This window comes from Diospyros lotus, chromosome 12 (genome assembly GCF_014633365.1).
Source record: "Diospyros lotus cultivar Yz01 chromosome 12, ASM1463336v1, whole genome shotgun sequence".
NCBI classification, from domain to species: domain Eukaryota; kingdom Viridiplantae; phylum Streptophyta; class Magnoliopsida; order Ericales; family Ebenaceae; genus Diospyros; species Diospyros lotus.
This window is the reverse complement of record NC_068349.1, coordinates 259,602-281,302: the sequence shown is the minus strand read 5'-3', so window position 1 is coordinate 281,302 and position 21,701 is coordinate 259,602. Positions and strand designations below refer to the sequence as shown.

The 21,701-nt window shown below is 36.2% G+C and overlaps 3 protein-coding genes across 9 annotated transcripts; all 3 read right to left on the bottom strand.

The window, feature by feature from the left end:
* Positions 1-1,615: 1,615 nt before the first annotated feature.
* Positions 1,616-12,089, bottom strand: LOC127786676 (serine/threonine-protein kinase MHK). 4 transcript variants are annotated; one of them, XM_052314228.1, is made up of 19 exons: positions 11,855-12,087; positions 10,845-11,199; positions 10,670-10,748; positions 8,607-8,675; positions 8,355-8,444; positions 6,974-7,112; positions 6,771-6,873; positions 6,534-6,586; positions 5,076-5,142; positions 4,704-4,812; positions 4,542-4,607; positions 4,364-4,432; positions 4,227-4,287; positions 4,027-4,131; positions 3,583-3,621; positions 3,320-3,354; positions 3,139-3,184; positions 2,840-2,915; positions 1,616-1,944 (listed from the first exon to the last, which is right to left on the bottom strand). In XM_052314228.1, the coding sequence occupies exons 2-19, from the start codon at positions 10,850-10,852 to the stop codon at positions 1,812-1,814; spliced, it is 1,347 nt and encodes a 448-aa protein (XP_052170188.1). In that variant the 5' UTR covers positions 10,853-11,199; positions 11,855-12,087; the 3' UTR covers positions 1,616-1,811. The 4 variants fall into 4 exon arrangements, with proteins under 4 accessions (XP_052170188.1, XP_052170190.1, XP_052170192.1 ...); XM_052314230.1 differs by having other exon boundaries at positions 10,845-11,196; XM_052314232.1 differs by lacking the exon at positions 8,355-8,444 and having other exon boundaries at positions 11,855-12,089.
* A 553-nt stretch (positions 12,090-12,642) lies between these two features.
* LOC127786675 (pentatricopeptide repeat-containing protein At3g07290, mitochondrial) lies at positions 12,643-15,899 on the bottom strand. 3 transcript variants are annotated; one of them, XM_052314226.1, is made up of 2 exons: positions 15,492-15,696; positions 12,643-15,219 (listed from the first exon to the last, which is right to left on the bottom strand). In XM_052314226.1, the coding sequence occupies exons 1-2, from the start codon at positions 15,557-15,559 to the stop codon at positions 13,071-13,073; spliced, it is 2,217 nt and encodes a 738-aa protein (XP_052170186.1). In that variant the 5' UTR covers positions 15,560-15,696; the 3' UTR covers positions 12,643-13,070. The 3 variants fall into 3 exon arrangements, with proteins under 3 accessions (XP_052170186.1, XP_052170187.1, XP_052170185.1); XM_052314227.1 differs by having other exon boundaries at positions 12,643-15,174; XM_052314225.1 differs by having other exon boundaries at positions 12,643-15,899.
* Positions 15,900-16,953: 1,054 nt separating this feature from the next.
* On the bottom strand, positions 16,954-20,228 carry LOC127787159 (chloroplast envelope quinone oxidoreductase homolog). 2 transcript variants are annotated; one of them, XM_052315064.1, is made up of 4 exons: positions 19,880-20,228; positions 18,788-18,884; positions 18,363-18,454; positions 16,954-17,901 (listed from the first exon to the last, which is right to left on the bottom strand). In XM_052315064.1, exons 1-4 carry the CDS (start codon positions 19,949-19,951, stop codon positions 17,212-17,214), a joined length of 951 nt encoding a protein of 316 aa, XP_052171024.1. In that variant the 5' UTR covers positions 19,952-20,228; the 3' UTR covers positions 16,954-17,211. The 2 variants fall into 2 exon arrangements, with proteins under 2 accessions (XP_052171024.1, XP_052171023.1); XM_052315063.1 differs by having other exon boundaries at positions 18,743-18,884; positions 19,880-20,226.
* Between the last annotated feature and the right edge of the window lie 1,473 nt (positions 20,229-21,701).

Here is a 21,701-nt window from a genome sequence, read left to right as displayed (position 1 = left end):
GAGAAGACCGATAGCACAAATCAGTTCACTTGATCTGACTTCCTTAATTGATCCTTTAATTGTTCTTTTATTTCAGTATTGATGTATTCTCTTTAATTCTAGCATTCATGTAGATGCTTCAGTTACATTTCTACATTCATGTACTTAGCATCTAGAGGGTCAGGAACAACCTACTATATAAAGCTTTGATCTGTCTTCTATTTGAGACTTTTGAAAAAATCTAAAAATGTATTTGCCAAAGTGTCTTCACACTTTTGATTTTTCCCCTCTATCTTGAAATAGTTAGGTGAAAATCAGCCTTCTGAGAACTAAGACATCTATCAGTTTGACCTAGTTTAATATAGATTTTCATATCGCATCCTTTCATATTTAGACGCGACTTGACGGTCCAAATTGCACACATATTTTTTCTTACACCTTTTACATCCAAATTGACATGTTCACTCACCTGCATCGCGTCCCGTATGAATAGTCACGTCCAATTTTGAAGACTTTTACAATTCACATATTTAAGACTCGTTAATTCCAACACCATAGATCAAAACCCCAACTCATGAATCGGTTTGATTACACTGCCCTGTGACGACCCTTCACTGTCACAACACAATATCCATTTGGAAAGGATTTATGTAAGCCCATGATGTATCAACAGCCACACTGCAAGTACAAGCAAGCCAATAGTTCGTGGTCGCCCAATCCTTGTTCCAAATCCATGGTGTAAATATAACTAGAATGTGAGCCAGCCATCATCCCGTACTCCGTTTCACTAATCATGCATGCGTTCTCTTCCATTGCAAAATCCTTGTGTGCCACACACAAGCATAGAAAACATGAAAATGAAACTAACAATGAGGAGGAGGCTCTCTCAACACAACAGCTGGTTGCCTGGTTCAAGCAGAACAAAGGGGTATTATCAACATCCAGAGTCCAAATGAATTCATTACCTCGTTTGGCTGGAGCTTGCAAGCAGTTGCAGAAGAATAATACTTGGGGCGCGTGTATGTAGACTTTACCCCCACTCCAGCTGTTCTTTTTGCATTATAAGTGGCCAAGTCAAATCAGGTACACTTCCCACAGTACATACACATCCACATCCACAGAACATTACATGGGACGCTCGCTAGCTAGCTAGCGCTAAGCTAGGGATTGTTTTGTTGTTCAAAATATTTTTTGTTTCTAATTTCTAATAAAACTTTAGTGTTCATTTTCTATAAATAATTTCAAAAATGCATTCAAATATAAAAGTTAAAAAAAAAAATCTAATTTTCTATCTAAGAAATTGTAATACATTTTCAAAAGAGAGAGATTTTTCTTTTGAGAAAGAAATAAAGATGATTTGAAGAAAATTTCGTCAAAAACCACTTTCTCCAAATCTTCACATTAGCAAGAAAAATTAAAAAAAAAAAAAAAACTTATTTTAGAACTATCCTGAAAATCTCAATTTTCTATCTAAAAATATTTGTATTTAAACAAGTTTCTTCACTTTTTTTTTTTATTTTCCACCACTAACCAAACCCTAACTAAATCTCCTTATCCAATTCTATTTCAAAGCAGCCAACATATTTGATTTGACAAACACCCTCTTGTTCCACTTAGAGAACACAATAGAAACAGAGACCAAAAAGGAAGATATTTGCTCAATGTATATACTTGCAAATTTAAAGTTCTTCGGAGACCCGTGTTTTTACATGTAAATTTCAAGGAAAAATAAGCTGTAAACAGTCCTAGTAGGCTTTTTTTGGGAGGAAATAATTACAAGTATACTCTCTACAATTGCTCCTTTCAATCATGTGAGCAACTTCTTTAATCCCTTAACGACAATGACCCTGCTGGAAGGGGGAAGAAGACATGGACAACAATGGTCGGTCTAAGATATGAGGCTGCAAAGAGGCGATGGTGAATCCAGCTGATTGTGGAACTCCAATTGTTGAATTTGGAATTGGACTGTTATGGAAAAAAACAGAATAATAAGACCACGCAAAATCCTAAACAACAGTAAGCTTCTATTAACAAATTATTTTAGTAGAACCTTTATTTGGCCCCTACAGTATTCCATTTACATCAGAGATATGCCACAGTAAACAATTTTTGTTGTACACCGTCCATAAAATGGACAACCATGGTTATGCCCAAGCCTTAAAATAGAACAACATAGCAGGCATCATTTGTATGTGCGTGTCTACGAGGGCACGCTACTCTCTGCGTGCCCATGAGAGAGAGAGAGAGAGAGAGAGAGAGCACATGCTTCATGTTTACACAGAACTTGGTGCCCACTCATTTGGGTTCAGCACAAACTACCCATGTTCCTTAATAGCTTGTTTGGAACCAATTCTTATAGAATTGGAATTCTAATTCCATTAGGATTATGACCATTTCATCTGGAACAGAACATTGAAAAATTATAATTGAATTCTAATTCTTATTTTTGGAACCAAGATGGAAATGAAATTAAGTCATTTGAAATTTCTTATATTACCCTTGACAACTCAATCAAACTAAAACGTTAACAGACACCATTAATGGTGAGAACCTAAAACCAAAGACCAAGTTGAAGAAACTAGCACTGATAAGTGAACTGGAAGAGATGACCTTTTATCAGGGGATATAACAACACGTCAGACAAAATAAAACAAAATAAAATAAAATCGGCTTCCTACTTCCAATTTAGTTCTAGGCAGGACCTAAAATGGCCAAAATGATTTTAAACATCAATGAGAACTCAAATTAAGATCAGTTGGGAAAGCAAGGTCAATAAATCTATGAAGTGGCTATTTGGATGCACTAGTAGTGTTATATGATGGTGAAGAAGAGGGAGAGAAAGAGAGGCATTTGGACTCACCTAAATGATAATGGCAAGGACGACTCCACTGGTGGGGTAATTCCATTGTGACCAGGAGAAAGCAGCGATAAAAAAACTGGAAACAACAAATCAGCAAGTCCTCAGAAACAAGGGCAACAATATTACAACAGCAGAAAAAGAACAAGTTTATGATTTATACACGACCATGAGGAGGATAAGCCTTGGCACAAAAACAAAAATTGTTAGCAATCACATCCTCAGGGAGAACACCCTTATCCATCAAGTTACAACTATGGCCCATTAGCACTAAAGGGAATATCAATTAACAGAAAAATTACCTGATTGTTCTGGATTATCCCGGAAACCAGAGCACACCAATATATCCTGCATAATGGAAATTCACAATTTCTAGAGTATTGTACGTGATTTCCTTCACAAGCAGAAATCTAATGTAAATTTTTTTCCACTGAATATCACAGGCTACAGCAGCATTTTCAGAATGTAGCTCTTCAAACTCACCTCTCCTGTACCTTTGGATGTTTTATGGGAAATGTCTGCAGGGAACGAATTCATATATCAAAAAGAATACTTATTTTGGAATATAATAGGTATAGAAAAATGAAGCGAAGAGGACCAGAGAACCAGTTCAAAGGAAGAAACAGAATACAAGGGTTAAATACAAAGGTCATATACCATCCATACTAAAGCTAAAATAGGCAGCATAAACTCTCTTGGAAATAATGAACATGCAATTGCAAAACAGTTTAAGAATAGATACATACATGGATATTCATTTCCCTCTGTCCCAAAAAAAGTGATGTCTGGGAAAATATAAAATTTTAGAAAACACAACAATTGCCAGTACTTCTTCCCTGTATCACACATTCAAAATTGACCCAAGAAAAAATGGAGATATATATTTGTTTTCAATTTATAGAACTTGCAGTGGTTTTGTCATAAGCGGCACATGAGTGATGTAAGATAATGGTGATGGAGTCTTCATCATAAACATGAATTTTTGAACAGACAAACATGCAAGACACTCAATTTTGGTAATTAATGGGGTTTACACATAATTTTATGCTTCAAAAATATTACCAAAACCCTGCAATAAGTTGTCCCACCAGAACAATTAACCCATATCAACTGCTTACGTCAAACAGAATTAACTGTTGTCTCCATCCATGCTTAAAGGCACCATTATAAATAAAGAAGAAACTCATTACCCAAGTTGGACACACTGGGTTTCACAGCCAGGGTCAAACCAAGAAAACAATCATCTGGTTGAGTACCAAAGTCCCATAGCTTCAACTCAAGATTTGGTGTAGGTCCTGTATAGAAATAAGAGAAGAATATAGAACGAGACAAGGTTTGTAAAAGAAATTTTGCAGTACTAGATATCTAGCTGCAGAGTTCAATATCATACTCATGCTGTTTAACTTCCACGAAAGGGGATCCCATATTGGACGAGAAATTCTCGGAGAAACCTATTTATTGGCACATGTTAGGTCCTCTAATAAAACAATAAAGAAACCTTCAGATAAACTTGAGATCACTGATTACATGAAAAAATGGATGTTGCAAGGATTGTTCAGCAGTTGGCCTCCTCAATGGATCCCACGAACAAAGTTGCTAAGCACAGTCGGGAAAGAAACAAAATCACAACCAAAATCAACTTTATTAATCAAATAGTATGTCAACTTTCAAGTAAACTATACATCCTGCAGCATAAAGCAACAACCTTGATCAGATCTACAGCTTCCAAGCTTGCATTAGGAATGATGTCTGAGAGATTAGCAGGCATAATCTACCAAGAACAAACGAGAAAAAAGTTAAACAATAATGAGGGGAGGAATATCATAAAATAGTATAAAAGAAACCACTACTCTGAACAAGAGATCACCTCTGAGTAACTAATATTGATAAGTAGTGAAACATTCCTTGCTTCAGGAAAGTCAGTCCAATCAGGTGTCCCAAGAACACAGCATATCTTGTATAATTGATCTAGTTCACTGAAAATGAAGGAAATGATATTAGTGAGACATAAGGAAAGGCCCTGATGAAGAAACTTTAGCATAATATGCAGCATGCAATTAATCAGGTTTCCCATTTAAGCTCCTAGTACAGGAAAACTCGGCGTGGTGACTTTATTACCTGACTATTACAGGATGCAGTTGCCAATCTCAGTGCAGTAGTGGATTAATAATAAGAGAACATTTTTGCAATCATCTTAGATGTGAAGAAAACTGAATGTCAATTAAGGTCATGAAATTACCTTTCACCAGGAAAAATAGGGCACAAAGTGAAAAGCTCAGCTAGGATTGCACCAACAGCCCACATGTCTGCGTTTAATTATCAGTCATCAGTTAGCAAGAAAAACACAACCAAGAGCTCATAGCTTAAATTTATGAACTTGGAAAGAAAATAGAACTGAAAATATCAAATTAAATTTATTACCAAATGCAAATGGCTCGCTAAGTTATTCACTTGCATTGTTGATCTATCATTTACAAAAGTATGTTTGGAAGAACCAATTTATGGACTGCTTTTGGCAAAGTTTAAAAGACCCTACTACTACAGTCACACCTCTAATTCAGCTGACCAGGCAGTTTTGGGTCAAAATCCTTTTAATGAAGTTTATAAGCACGTCTAGAAATCAGCCAGGCTATCTATTAAACTAACATATCAACTTCCACCAAAATATAATAGTTGTCTAGGACAAGAGTTAATAGGAAACTTGGCCTATACCCAGGTCCATCAAACACAGTATACTGGCAAAAACTATCTGTATTTATACCATGGTACACTGATTTTACCATTTTCTGATAAAGAAAGCAACGAAATGAAAAGAGAAGTCATATTATTGTGAAACCAAGCATTAAGTATGCACGCTTCAACCTGCATGTTACTATATGATTTTCCATTTAAGATTCTAAAAAGCAGATCAACTTCTTTTCTAAAATTTTGTATATTATAAGCATAAATCTCCAGCTCTAGTGCCTTTTTCTTTCCATTGTTCAGTTTTGACAAGATTCTTATATATTAAATAAACAAAAGAAACAGCATGTGGATTTGCAACTCCAACTCACATTTCATGTGTATATATGGAGTATGATGAATAATTTTTATTTTTCTATGCATATTCACCTTAAAACCAAACTCTGGGGCACTCTAAGTACATTGTCTGTCAATGGAACATCATGTATAATCCTTAACCTGTTCATTCCTAACTTGTGTAAAACATTATGAATAGGTTCATGTCATATAAATGACAGCCCAAATGGCTAGAATTATTAGGTTCATTGCACAGAACTTGTGAATCGCAGCAGTAAGTGGACAATATAACTGTACCTTTGACTCAACCATATGAAATTAGTTGTAGGCAATGCTTATTAACGGTTACTTTTAACAGAGCAGACATCAGATGGTTATTATCACTCGTAAAATATCAAGGTATTCTAAAGAAATGGGGTTAGCACATATATGGCTTCTTTGACAGAATTCAACTGTCATCAGTTAGGGAACGTTGATTGGAAACCCAAAGAAAGAAAGGGGAAAGAAGGATGTTATGTGAAACAAACATTCCGAGATATATGACTAGTTCATACATGATCAACCAAACAGTCCAAACCAGAATGTAGTCCATGCAACACATTGGTAAGTTTAAAGTGCAGTTTCTTCAACATCTAACAAGATATTGAGAAGTTTCAGAAATTAAAGGCATATTACATACCAATGGCAGGAGTGTACGTTGAGGACTGCAGCAAGACTTCTGGTGCTCGGTACCTTGTACAAATTAACTTTGGTAGTAAGTTTCCATTTCAGTTGGAAAATGCAGTCAGGTTGTACAAATTCATGTTTTGAATAACAGATGGTATATTACTAAAGAAAGAAGCTGAATCAATTGAATTATAAGTAAGAACAATCACATATGTGCAACTAACAGGATAAAAATATCATCATAACTTACCACCGAGTAGAAACATAATCTGTAAAAGGGGGCATTGATGACACTTCCCTAGCTAGTCCAAAGTCAGCAATTTTGATGACATCATTTGTCACTAACAAATTCTCTGAAAGGCAAAAAGATATATAATTATACATCTTCCATGGATTCCAACCCCCATGAACAGAGCCATAAATTATGGAAGGCTACTGAGATAAGATCCATACCAGGTTTTAAGTCCCGATGGAAATATCCAGTTGTGTGCATGTGTGCTAGTCCTTGCAGCACCTGCACCATAAAAGCTCTAATTTCTTCCTCTGAGAAGGGCCTATGTTGTCTCCTCATTATTTGGTACAGGTTATATTCCTGAAGAGAAGGCCCAGATTCAAGCATCATAATATTATAATTCATATTTCATACCAGTAGGTATCTCACCATTTCATAGCAAAAATAACTTCTGTATAACCAGTGTTAAGAGATGGAGTTCTTATTTATACTCATGGGAGTGGTCTTGCCAAAGTATGATGTGATTTCGCGCTTGGAGATTTATACTCTCAGGTTCTTTTGAACAGGGTTTGCACCAACGTTTATTTATCAAAAGAAACACACAACCATAATTCTACAAGTTGTCATGGACGTCCGTTTCACCACTACTAAAAGAAATACCCTAACTTGCTAGTCAAAGCATTTAAAATTAGAAAACAAAATAACTTTCCACCTTTCCTCAACTAGTATTTCTCCAAGATTAGTAACAACAGCACATAATTAACAAAAAATTATTATGGAACAAGTTTATGTGAATAGTGCATATCAGATGCCTAACAAGCAACTGCAGTAACTACAGAGAGAATGCCATCCAGCAAAACATACAGTCAAGATTAATATAAAAAGTTGAAGAGATGATCAAGACAAACTGAACTTGAGCCTTGTGAAAAGACATTCACAGCACATTATGCACACCAGCCATCATTCATGGGAGAAGCAACATATTATTGTTTTCATAATCTTAAAAAAAAAAAAAAGAAGTTTAAGACACAAAGGGAATGCATTGTTGATATCCTTAAACAATATCATCGATAGCCAATTAATTAACCACAAAAAGACTTGGATTTTGTTTCTCAGAACATTTTAACAGAAAAATTCCCCACAATTACAAATATCAGTACCAGAAGAACCTTGATTACTTTGGGAAATTCTGCAAAAATCTCATTGCACAACAAAATTGATAAATTCAATCCTACAAGTCAAAGAACCGTGACAGATTTCTATTCACCAAAAAGAAAAACTATTTCCAGAAAGATGTAATGATTCTAAATAGCTCCAGCTTTCTACTTGAATTTTTTTTTTTTCAGCTTTCTACTTTTTACTCATATGGATGTTAGAAAAATACTCAGCTCAGCTCTTTTAAGATTCAACGTTGTTGGAAATGATCAAGAAAAAAACATTTAGGAGGTAGGAAACTATGATGGAAGATCTCATCATAACTGAAGCTTAAGCAATAGCATCACTTTTAAATATACTGTGCATAAATATCAAAGCAGCAGCAAAAACTTGGAATCTTTGGTCATTACATTTAACAGTTAAAATAGCAGAAATGGCAAACATTACCATGTAATCAAATATGAAGAAAAGCTCATTGCTTTCCCTGACAATCTCCTTCAACTTTATGATGTTAGGATGGTTTAATTTACGAAGGGACTGCAGAATAACAGAAAACAAAAGGCATGTTATCCTGCATAATTCACATGTTTGTGTTTATGTTTATGTAGTGCTTCCTAAACAAGAAGATTAGCAATCTGACTGGTGCACAATGTGCAATATATGGTATATACCATTTAAAGTATGGCAACAATCACATACCTTAACTTCTCGTAGATTCATGCATTCTTCCCAGGAATAGAATTTCCTCTTCATTTTCTTTACTGCAACCTGTGAAAAATCTAATCAATCTTCTAATAATTGCCACTCCAAAAGCACAGAAAGTCATTCTAAACCACAAGTGAGTGAGCCAGACAGGAGAACAGAAAATTTACTAAATGATCACATGCCAAAGTACAAGGAAATGAGATAACAAGAATAGAACAAGTTATGACAGGTGACAGCATAGAGAGTTTCAACCACGGAATACCCAAAAGCACCACTAGTTAATTAGGAAGGCATGAACCCAACACAAAAGCTTGTAGTAAATAAGAGTTAAGGTCAATTCTAGGCCTGACTGTGTCCAGGAACCATTTGGAACCCTAAGTTTGTCTGAAGAAACCATGAAAAAACACCACAGTAGCCATCTAACACATAGTTGTCTATACTGTACTGGACAAAGAACCTGATTTGGTATTAGTATTACAGAATACATGTAGCTGATTTTTATAACAATTTTTCTTATATAAAATAAGTCATGAAAAACATGTAGCTGATTTTTATGTACAAATATAACAATTTTTCTTATATAAAATAAGTCATGAAAAACATGTAGCTGATTTTTATAGACATTTAAAGTGTTGAAGCTCATAAACCAATGAAAAAATATAACATTCAAAATTTTCAAAAATACAAATCAACATTCATAACACTTAAAATTTTCAAATATACAAACCGACACAACAGATAACCTAATAATTACAAGACATGTTCTTAGAAGGTTAGTTAATTTTATTTATTTTCATTGAACCATTTTCACAAAGAAGTCCTCGTTTTTCAGTAATTTCATAGAAATATCCCTGCTGAATTTCTCATTGTTCTTCACAGCAAGCTATACATGACTTGGAAGAATCCAATTCTTCTTGTTATCCCCTGCGGCAATCCCTGCTAGCTCAAGAACCAATCTATGCCAAACAGATAACAGACACCCTCTCTGTTTCCCAAAATCTCAACAAAGAGATGATCATCAAAGATTGAACAAGCTTGGATTCAAATCACCTTCCTGGGTTTCATCACCTGATAAAGCTTCCCCAAGAAAAAAACCATGGAAATTACTCTGCAACGAGATAATGAAGAATGGTGGAGAGGCAAACAGGGGCAGCATCAATGACATGATCAACTTACTTCTTGGCCTTGAATAATCAAGCAATTTGACCAACAGGGAATTAAAGACCATCCTTCAGCAGTCTGGAAATTGACTTAGATGACTTGATCTTGCCTCTGCAATCTCTGATTGAAGATTGACCTTCCATGCTCAAAAAGGACGGGTAGCTTTGGTGCCCCGGTATTGGGATGTCCTGGTCGGTACCTCCAGTACCAGGAAGTACCCATGCCAAAACAAAATAATAGTTCTTGCATACCAGAAAATGTCTGGTATGGTACAGTATTAATAACCTTGGTCTTAAACCAAGATTATTTTAACAGAGGTGTAAGTTGCTTTATAAAGTGTCAGTTCACGTTCAAAAGTGGATTAAATCCATTTTCACATATGCATACAAAACCCAACTACACTTAACCATAGGTTTTTCTTATTTGAAACATATACATAATTAAGTTTCCACAACTACATTGAGATTATTGCACAGGATATGTAATTGAGAAAACAATCATACCATGAAGAATACCAACAATTGTCACTGATCACAAAGGTACCATCAACTAACTATTCATATGTGACTATGATGATTCAGTTGTGTTAAAGGGGAAAAGGGGCTAGAGGGGAGGAAAAGTGTACGTTCCTCTTGCTTCACCTAGTTGCAAAATGAATAATTCTTCATAGCTGGTTAGTTACACACACCATCTAAGGAAAAATTTACTCCAATACTTCTTGTGTTTTCCAAGAATGTCTTGATTATCGTTGATACTTCTGGACATAACTTATATATTCGCTTCGCTCTTCAACTAATTGAAGAAAATAAATCAGGAAGTAATTTTGTATCGGCAATAAATGCCATGAACAGTTAAAAATATAGATGCATGATCCTCTCAAGAAAATAACCACTTACAATCTCAGATGTTTCCATATTAATAGCTTTATATACACTGCCACATGTACCATCTCCAAGCTCCTCCATAACTTTATACCTGAAAGAATCATGGACCAGATAACAAGCCTAGTGATCCCGAAGTCAAAAGGCACCAATGGATTTTAAAATAGATGTCTATAAACACAAAAAATACCTTTCCATGGTTAAAAATTCTGGCAAACAGTAAGTCTCAGTTAGTTCAACAGACTTCCAACCTCCAAAGAGAGGTTTCTAGACTGGCAACACAGTGGTTTTCATTTTCTGGTAGATACATGGTAGTGCTAAAATGTGGCATAAAACACAAGAAGTCGCTAAAAACCCACTTCTCATTGCTGAAGAGATTAAACAGGTACAAAAAAATCACCAACATGCTTGAATGCGGCCTCTACAAGCTGCAATCAGATAATATACAAACTCCTTTGATCTAAGAAATCCCTGGCGTAACTTCAGCAGGTGAAGAGTTTGACATAGTCCAAGAATGCACAAACTTCAGAGCAAACAATGACCTTCTGTCAAAACAATGGCACAAATCAGCTACAATTAACATAAGGAATAAACAGGACACCACCCAACAGAATCCTTTAATATGAAATTTGTCGAGTGTTAAAATGGTATTTTTGCTAGGAAAGAGCAGGTGTTCTTCAGAATGTCAATTTACTACCAAATTACAAGAATGTTAACATGTGTGTAAAAAAGATTCTCATCGCAATAAGATGCATGAAAAGATATATTGACTATTAATCAAAATTGCCTTAGAGATGAAGTCACTAATTGATCAGATTAGTAGATACATATTTCTGATTTGAGCGTTGCCAAAGTCATATTTAATTACGAGACATGATTCATAAATTTTCCGAACCTTGTACATTAGGGGAAAATAACGAAAACTGAGTTTATGTAAACACCGAACTCCAATGATCATGCTAACAAAATCTCTAAGCGTCAATTAACAGCGACAGGAAGGGGAAACAAACAGTCCAGGGTGAAAGAAAAGGCACAGACGCATGCAATACCAAGAAACACACACGAGATAAGGTCGAAAACAGTCAAAATGCAATTCGAATTGCAGATCATATGCTAATCAGAATACTCCGAATCAAGCCCTAGAAACACGAAAATTGGCAAATACACACAAGATTGTGCGATAAAAGAAGTTGAACTCACCATCGATCTGTTGAAGGTGTGCCTTCACATAACAGACGAGCGAAAAGAGAGACTAAGAAAGAAAGAAAGAAAGAATTGCAGAGAGATATGAAAATTCGTAGAATCGGGACGGCGTCGAAAGCAAGAGACGGAGCTTTTGTGTGTGTGAGAGAGAGAGAGAGAATTGGATTTCTGATAACAGCCGAATCCGGGGAAGAAGCGAAGCAGAAGGAAGAAGCCAAAGAAATATGAAATTATTATTATTTTCTCAACTTTAATAAGGCGAAACGATCCTACTACAAAGAATAAGAAATTCAAATAAAATATTTAATTAGTAAAATAAATGAAAGAAATGCTGGTGCCTCCTGCTGGTGGTGGTGCTTGAGCTTGTGGTCCCGAAGATAAGGAAATTATCCGTGAACATTTACCGAAATGCCCCCCTACTTAGTCCATATTCACGGTCATGCTTTCCTCACCCATCGCCTATGGTCCCCATCCCATGCCACGACAATAACGTCGCCAACTTTTAAATAAAAGATAACGTGAACGCAATGCAACTTGTAAATTTCCTTGTTATTTGTTTGTCTGCTTGTCGCATAAGCAATTATTAGGATTTAATTTAATTAAATAATGTTAGGAGTTATAAATGTTACGTCTCTTCATTAAAAAATTTAAAAAAATTATGTGTTATTATTTTTTCTATTTAATATTTTTTTTAATAAAAATACAATACATTAACATAATTCCTAACATTTAACGAGATCGAATACATAAATTGTAATTCATTAATTACTTTTATTTATGGTGATGTACATACATTTAAATAAGAGAAAAAAGTTGAACATGGATGGTATACCCCTTACTCTTAACTATTGGAATTGATTAAGCAAGCTGAGATGGTTGCATCTAATCTGTAAATTGGAAGCATTTGAAGACCATCATCAGCCGTACATGCAAATATACAGGGGGATCAAATTTAACAAAATTCAAGTTTTACCATGGTGAAAGAGAACTCCCAATAGCACTTAGCTTTCGTTGAATCGGCCACAAACGGTTCCCCCAAAACCATCAGCTGAATCAGCATATCAGCTGGAATGCAGCTTGATGAATGAATGAATGAATGAATGTATCATGCATGTTGCCAGTCAAGGGAAGACTTAATTGACTGATCCCTGCTCATATGGAGAAACAAGATGTCCCCTGCTCTTCTTAGTTAGAAGAAGAAATGGGATAAAGATTAAATACATGGCCTATCATCCTGATGCATCTGCTCAACTAGTTTTAAAAGCTCGAGGAGTTGACAGGGTTCATCTTCCTTTACTAAGAACTCGACATAGGGTGCTACTGCAGCTTTCTCCTCAACACCAGCATATCTGATGAGATCAGAGACTAGTCTTTTAGCTTCTTCCACCTTTCCTGCTTTGCGAAGCCCATGTATCACAGAACAGTATGATGTATTAGGTGGAAGAAAACCATTATGGAGAATGAGTTTTATGAACAAGAGGCAGTCATCGAATTTCTGCTCCTTGCACAAGTACTCGATGATCAAAGAGCAGAGAGCTTTGTCAGGACAGAGACCATGCGCCGCCATATATTGGACAAGAAGACCTGCCTCAGACATTCTTCCCACTTTGCATAAGCCCATACCTAAGAAATTATACAAATCCATAGAGGAGCCAATGGATTCTTTGATCTTACCAAGAATGTCAAAAGCATCATTAATGCTTATTTGCTTGAAAATGCAGTCAGAAATGCAATCCTCACAATTCTCCCTTATAAGGGAGGATTTAGCACCCAAATCATGCAAAGTACTCACAGTTCCTGCATTTAGTTCTCGGGATGAAATAACAAAGCCTGCAAGCAGTGCATTGTAGATTTGGCTGTTTGGTTGGTTACCATTTTTTACCATGGCACTGACAATCTTAAGGGCACAATCAAATCTCCCGGCTTTAACATGTGCCTTTACCAATATGGTATATGTAATGTAGTTTGGAGATAATCCTAAGAGGGATATCTTGAAGAGAAGAGCCACAGCTTCATCCAATCTCCCTTGCTGACATAGGCTATGGATCAGAACAGTGTAAGTATAAACATTTGGGAGACAGCCAACTTGTTTCATTAGACCTAAGATGCCTAAAGATTTCCTAGTGTCACCTGCTCGGCAAAGTCCATCAATTAATATTGTGAAAGTCACAACAGATGGAACTAAACCATACTTTACCATCCTGCCCAATATGAAGTTTGCTTCGTTCATCCTATTTTGTTTGCTAAGTACATCAAGGAATAAATTGAATATATGTGGACTAATCAAACAGCTGGGGTAAACCATTCTCTGAAAAAGCCAAAATGCAGTTCCGGCTTCACCAATCTTGCAATACCCATTGATAAGAGCAGTAAATGTTACTTCATCAGGAGATATTCCCTTCTTCATCATCAAACCCATGATCCCATTTGCTTGCACAGGTCTCCCTTGTTGGCAAAGCCCATCAATCAGCGTTGTGTAAGTAAAATCATCAGGTTCAAGGCCAATTGCTTCCATCGAATTCAATATTTTGAACGCCACACTAAGTTGTCCGTCCTCGCAGAATCCATCGATCAAAATGTTGTATGATATTCTGTTGGGCAAAAGGCCATTATCAATGACTCTTCTAAATAGCAACATTGCTTTGTGAGGTTTATTTATTTTGCACAAACCTTCCATTAGCTCATTGTAGGTGCGGATATTAGGCTTGCAGTTTCTCCTTTCCATCACACTAAGTAGCTCAAATGCAGACACGACTCTCCCTTCCTTGCAATAACCATTGATTAAGGCATTGTAAGTTATGGTGCCGGGAAACAACCCTTCTTTTAACATCTTTCTGAACATCCCATTAGCCTCCTCAATCCTTCCTTCTCCACACAACCTGTCTATCAATACAGTATAAGTGTGATTATTCGGTACACATCCCTTCATGGCCATCTCGTCAAGCAAACCTAAAGCCTTGTCCGTCGATCCACCATCACAAAGAGCTTTAATGAGGACAGTATATGTACGTGTACTTGGCTGGCAACCCTTTTTACTCATTTCTTCCTTCAACTGAAATGCTTCTTCAATCCTACGGGCTTCACATAGACCATGGATTAGTATCGAGTATGTGACACTGTTGGCGTTGCATCCATCTTGATTGGGCATTATATCAAACACTCGAAAGGCCTCTTCGAGATCACCCATCCGGCAACTCCCCAACACCAGAGAGGTGTAAATATGAACATCAAAACGAAACCCAACTTTCAAAACTCTGGATAAAAACATTTCAGCAGCTTCAACGAAAGCACTTTTGCACAAGGCACTAACAATGGACCTGTAGTCGACAATGCCAAGGACAAATCCATCACCCACCATTCTCCTATAAACAAAAAATGCGGACATACCCATGCTCAACTTAGCGAAACACATTAAAAGAGTGCTGTAACAAGGATAATTAAGCCTAAACCCAGTATCTCGCAAGTCGTCAAGCGAACCCATTAACTTCAGAGCCTCATCCTCGCTATTACTACACTCTTTAATCAAGAAAATTACGGCCCTATGTGCAACAGAAAACAAATTACGAAGTACCAATAACTTGAGAAGATTAATTCTACTATCTAAATCATAGCAATATGTGGATTGCTTGCTTACCCATCTGAAAAATCGGACCCCGAGCTCAGGCTTGTCACTATGCTGTGCAATAATATTGGAAGCAACATGGGGAGGAAGGTGAGAAGCCAGCGATTTTAGGCGGTTGCTTTTTTCCCAATTGGGTTGGTTCATCGAAGCCGAAAAGAGACGAATGGTATCACTATCATCCAAGGATGCTGGAACAGTTGGGCAAGATGAAAGAGAAATTGATGAGAACATTGAGACAGGATGTTGCTGTGCACGAGAATGCTTCAAGCACAACTCTAGAAGCTTATTCGTGCGAATCAACATGCAGATGCCCATACATACACGTTTGCATGCTGGAATGGGAGCGAGGGCAAACTGAGAAAGGCGTTTGCTTTTGATTTTTGAACCGGGCAGGTTGCTACTACCGCGCCAACGCCACCAAGGCTGAGGCTTTATGAACCCAAATGATAATCGTTATTCTCTTCCTAATAACCATTTTTTATATAATATTTATCTACATGTTGAGTTATATCACCAATAAAACATTTCTTAAATTTATTCATAATTATAACTTTTGTAAAAAAATTTATATTTCAATATAAATGATGTGATCATAAATATGGTTATAATCAAATCAAATCAAGTTAAATTTTATTGAGTTTCAATTAGACTTAAACTCAATTTATATAAATCAATTTAGGCTCGACTCGTCATGGTTGACGAGTTGAACTTGGGCTTGAGTTCAACACAAGCTCAAGTGTCTATTCAGATTCGTCAGAATTTGTTATTTTGCTTAAATTTAATTTTTTATTTTATTTTAATATATATATTATTAAGTTAAATAATTAAATTAATATATATAATAATTTTAAACACATTCAATTTAATTATATTATTATAATAATTCAAAGTTTGATTATTTATGTTAAATAATATATTTATAAATTTATAAATAATATATTTATAAATGAGTTTGGTAACGAACTATTCATGAACTTCTAATCGATTATCTTTATTAGATTCCAATTGATCCTATGAATATTCAAAAGTTTTAAATTGAATTTGTTTATGAGATTTAACGAGTCGTATTTTATTGAAGTTAATCTCAAGTCATTTACAAATTGAGTTTTGAAGTAAAGTTTAAATTTAGCTTATTTACTTTAATAAACAAAGTTGAACGAGTTTTTGTCAAACTAAAGATTAGAATGAATCACTAGTCAAGAAGTTGACTCATTTGCAACTCCAATGACAAAATGGGGTTTACCGGAGTTGGAAGAAAGTCAATTTTCTATGGTAGGTTACCACAATTTGATTCTTTCTACAACTTAATTTTGTACTTTAAAAAGATAAAAATAAAAAATTTCAAGCTCATATATTACATATAAGGATATCAAAGGGCAAGACGGCAACGTTTCTGTAAATATTCTTTTGTACGAATAGCATTCTTTAAATTCCTTACTGTTCTGATCTTTCCAAAACAGGAAAACATAACAAGTCAACTAAAGAAGCCTGCCTTATTATAGACCAACACCCAAATCAACAGTATTATTTGTATACAAAATACATGTATCTGCAAGACTACAACTGACAACCAGCAATAGCATGAACAAATATGCGGAAACACAAGGCAGTATTACACATTATATCATCGAATAGCTACACATGCATACCCATACCCATACCCATACCCATGCCCTCTTCTTTTAGTTACCTACACAAAAGAGGTACCAAATAAGTTCCATTTCCATATGCTTTAAGGCTCTATGATAATTTTCCCAGTAGCATGACTGCTGATGCTGGCAGCCCAGGCGTCCTCAGCCTTACTCAGAGGATATTTTGAATCTATCACTGTCTTAAGCTTCCCTTCCTTCACCAGATTGACAAGATAATTGAGGTTCTCAGCTTTGGCAGCTAGAAGCAGTGGAACCAGCTGCTTCTTGCTGAATGTGAGTTTCTTCAAGGCAAAAGTCATCATGGCACTCGGTCCAGGAGTCAGATCTATCACCTTCCCATGTTCACTCAGATTGGGCTCGAATGTAGACCAAGGAATGCCTGTGGCACAGTGGATCACTGCATCAAATTTCTGGCCAGAGGGGCTCTTGAGAGCTGCCCCATCAGGTGTTTTATAGTCCACGACCTCATCGGCCCCCAAACTCTTCACGAAGTCCAGGTTGCGAGCCCCACAAGTGGCTGTTACATGCGTGTTCCCAAACTTTGCAAGTTGAACTGCATAGAGGCCAACACCGCCAGAGGCAGCTGTGATCAGAATATTCTTTTTTGGGCCACTTCCATCAAGCTTAACCCCCGCCGCTTGGGTAAGGGCCTGGTGAGCAGTAAGACCTGCAATAGGTAGCCCTGCGCCATCTGCTGCTGATACCTCAGGTGGCCTTGGAATTGTCTGAGTCTCCTTAGCCACAGCAAACTCAGCTAGTCCACCTCCACCCTATGATTCAGCCCATAATCAACCAAACAAAAACAAAAACAAAATATAAAAAAAAATCATGCAGCGTGACAATTAACCGTGCATTGCACATTCCTCTTCTTTTTCTGGTAATCCAGAGTTCAGCACACCCAAAAGTTTTCTGTGCATGTATAACATTTATTTCCTCTTAAAATCATGCAGCATGCTATTAACAATGGCCTTCCATCAAGCTTGAAGTCTATCCTTCTGTTTTATGATTGTTCTGGTTTTGCATGCATGTGGGGCTTCGCTTTCAACTTCCCCATACTGCCTCATCCAGAGGTAACCAACCAAAAATGCCTTACTTTTGTGGGAGAGTAGTAGTATCTTTTCATGAAACATTTTATGATCGTTCAAGGCTTTAACTACAAATTTGTCCATCAGCTAAGCAATGGCAAGGAAATGCAGTAATACAAATTGTAAAAATGAAAAATAATACTTACCATGTGGCTAAGTATGGCTACAACTTTGTCACCAGCTTTGAAGTTATTGACTCCAGATCCAACCTCCACCACTTCTCCTGCTATATCAGTAGCTGTTCCAAGCATAAGAAGAAAAAATCAGCCCAAAAGTAAATTTCGACATTTTTTCTTGATAAGCAAAATTGAAGATGCCATTAAATTTTAAGTCTCAAAAGCAAAAATGACAACCCTATATTAAATAAAAAATAATAATGCATTAGCATGAGATTTGACGTGTCTCTTAGTTAAATAAAAGACTAACTCCCATAGGTGTAAGGTTCATGCTAGTCAACAAACTGCAGCCAAATCAGGGAAGGAAAATTTCAATTACATATAGGCAACATATATGCCAATGAACTTACAAGGTATGTGAGGAAATTTGCGAGGAATAATTGGACGAAACATGCCTTTCTGAATTTTCCAATCAACTGGATTTACGCTTGTGGCTTCCAGCTTTACCAAAACTTCACCCTTTGTTGGAACAGGAACAGGAACTTCCACGTGCTGCAAAATGCATGGTGCAATTTTGAAGAAGAAAATTTGCAGATTATATCAATGAAAATAAATAAGTTAGGAAGACTGGAAATGAAAACTTTTATCAGAATTGATTTTAGAAGTCATACTCTTCTCAAATCTATCCACAACACCATTCTAAATTAAAAGAGTCGCCCAAGGCTCACCAAGATATGTAGTACGCAGGCTCTCCCCTTTACATTCTAGATTAGCTGCCAACACATTATAATAGTCTCCACTAACCCGCTGGTGATAATTTCACTTCTAGAGAAAATGCTACACTTCACTTCAGACTCTAGTTTGGCCACCAACACATAATACCTTCTGCCAACCCACTGGCCACAATTTCACTTTTTGAAAAAAAGACAGCTAGGCACAAGAGAGCATGTATGAAAACGCTCAACTGATAAGAATAATGTTGATTACCTTTTCCAAGTTCGAATGACGAATTTTGGGATAAAAGGTGTAAAAAACTCAGAAAACCTCCTACCCTAGTAGCCATATACCAGATTTTTGTTGCATCCACTAGTCATGTTTGGATGGTCCAAGAAAGGGTCCTTTTAACCTCCTTAGGGCAACATCCATTCAACTTAGGTTATATAAAGTCAAGAGTTTGTCGCGTAATCTCATCAAGTATCTTTAGATTGTCTAAAACTTCAATGTTCGCGTACCGGAATTCTTAAAGGTTAAACAAATTTTCAATACGCATATCTTTGTTTCATCGAAAACAAACCCCACAGATGGTAAGTTCTAAGCAGATACCAAACTTGAAACTCTTGGAAAATTTACAACCACTTGATAATAGTACAGAATATAAAAAGGTTCTTATATGTACGTCAAATCTATCTGGCCCACCACATCTTCGAAAGTTCTTGAATCCAGTAATTACACAAAAAAATCCAGGAAAAATCTCAGAGAATCCACCAGGATTTAGGGGGAAAAGGAAAGGAGAAAAGAGAAGAGAGGTCTGGAAACAAGTGAATTACCTTCAAACCAGCAGAGCCGCCACCATAGCGATCGTACTGAACTGCGTGCATGAGCTTATTAGTCCCGGCCATATTCCCTTTGGAACGGCGATTCTATTCGGAAGAGTGCAGAAAGCGAGCCTAGTTTTTATACAGAGAAAGCAGAAAGCCAAGATTCAAGAGTCAACGGGCGGCGGGCGCCGGAGGCAACAGTAACAGAGAATCGAGCGTAGAAAGCAAAGCAGTTGGATTGGACGGATTTGGACCTCTGGCAACCCGACCACCGGATAAGCACGCAGGTGTCGCCGTCAAGCAGGATGATGAGACGGAGGAGCCTTTCTCTTTGTAAACAAACTGACGGAAATGCCCCCCTCGGGCTTTTAGTGGCTAATAAATTTAATTTTAATGCTTTAGTTTTATCGGAGGGAGACCCGAGTCGCGTGCCGTTTGACAGCCCACGGTATTGCAGTTGCGGGTCTTCAAGGTGGTCAAAATAACACGGCATATATATATATATATATATCCCCATATTAGAATGCCTTCTAGACGTTTAATTTTGAACCTTGCGGAGTTATTTTATATTAGGCCCAATGCATAAATATATACTTAAATTTTTATTTTTTATTGTGACACTCATAATTTTACTTGATTTATTTATACACTAAAATTAGTCATTTTCACACTATATTAATCATTGACCAATTTTAAAAGTGTGTCTGTTATTTGTTATATATGCGCATTGATATAGACATTAAGAAGGAAATGTGTGTTGTCAAAACTATTAATCTTTTTTCATTATTGTCTAAATAAAAGAAGAATAATATTAAATTGTCAACCATTTTTCTCGATTATGTGACTCTATAAAGTCGACATTCTCATTTTTTTTTTCATTTTTTCCCAAAATCAATTGATAAAAACCTTAATCTTCTCTTGTGTGACTCACCGTTTCGTTCAATCGTTCATATTCCCTACAAATCACCTTTTAAATCAAGTCCCAATTGATCGATTACCTCATTCGACCATCCATACTCCAAATGAATCATTTCATTTGTTGATCATATATGCATCAAGTCAAGTCTCTATTTCATGTGCTTAATCCGTTGCAATAAGTGAGCGAATTGCATGCATACTTCGAGAATAAGTAACTAAAGGAATAATTGGAATTCAATTATGACAATCAAGAGATTCACACCTGAATAATTTTCTTCCTGAGTTAGTTTTTGTATACGAGACCTTTAAATTTGTTGTTTCTCCACAATGACAATTGAATGTTGGCACCTCGTGTCTACCTCATATTTAATGTTTCAAACTATAGGTACATGGCTTAGATCAATATGGCGTTTGAAGCTAAACACTAAAAGTGATTTTCAAGGAAGAAAATGGAAAAAAATAATTGTCAAAGTTGAATGAAAGAAGACAAAGAGAACATATGAGGGATGGGATTTTTAATACAAATACAATCGACATGGTTAACATGGCGTGTGAACATCACCCGTTGTGAGCCGTACTGGCCACGGTTAATATGGTGTGAAAATTTTTAATTTAGGTGTGTAAATAAAATCAAGTAAAGTTAAAAGTGCCATAATAAAAAAATGTGAAAGATTTGGTATGTATTTATGCATTTAGCATTTTATGTTAGTGTCTTATATTTTATGTTATATTAATAAAGTAGATAAAAAAAAGCCAATGATTCAAACTTAATTCGATCTAAATCGTGATTTTTTTATTTTGGTGGTTTGGGTTGTTAGAAAATCAATTGTGATGGCTGATTTTAGTTTTGCAGTTCAATAAATCGACATATAAAATCGATTGCACGTACCCTTTAATTGAAGCTCAAAAAACC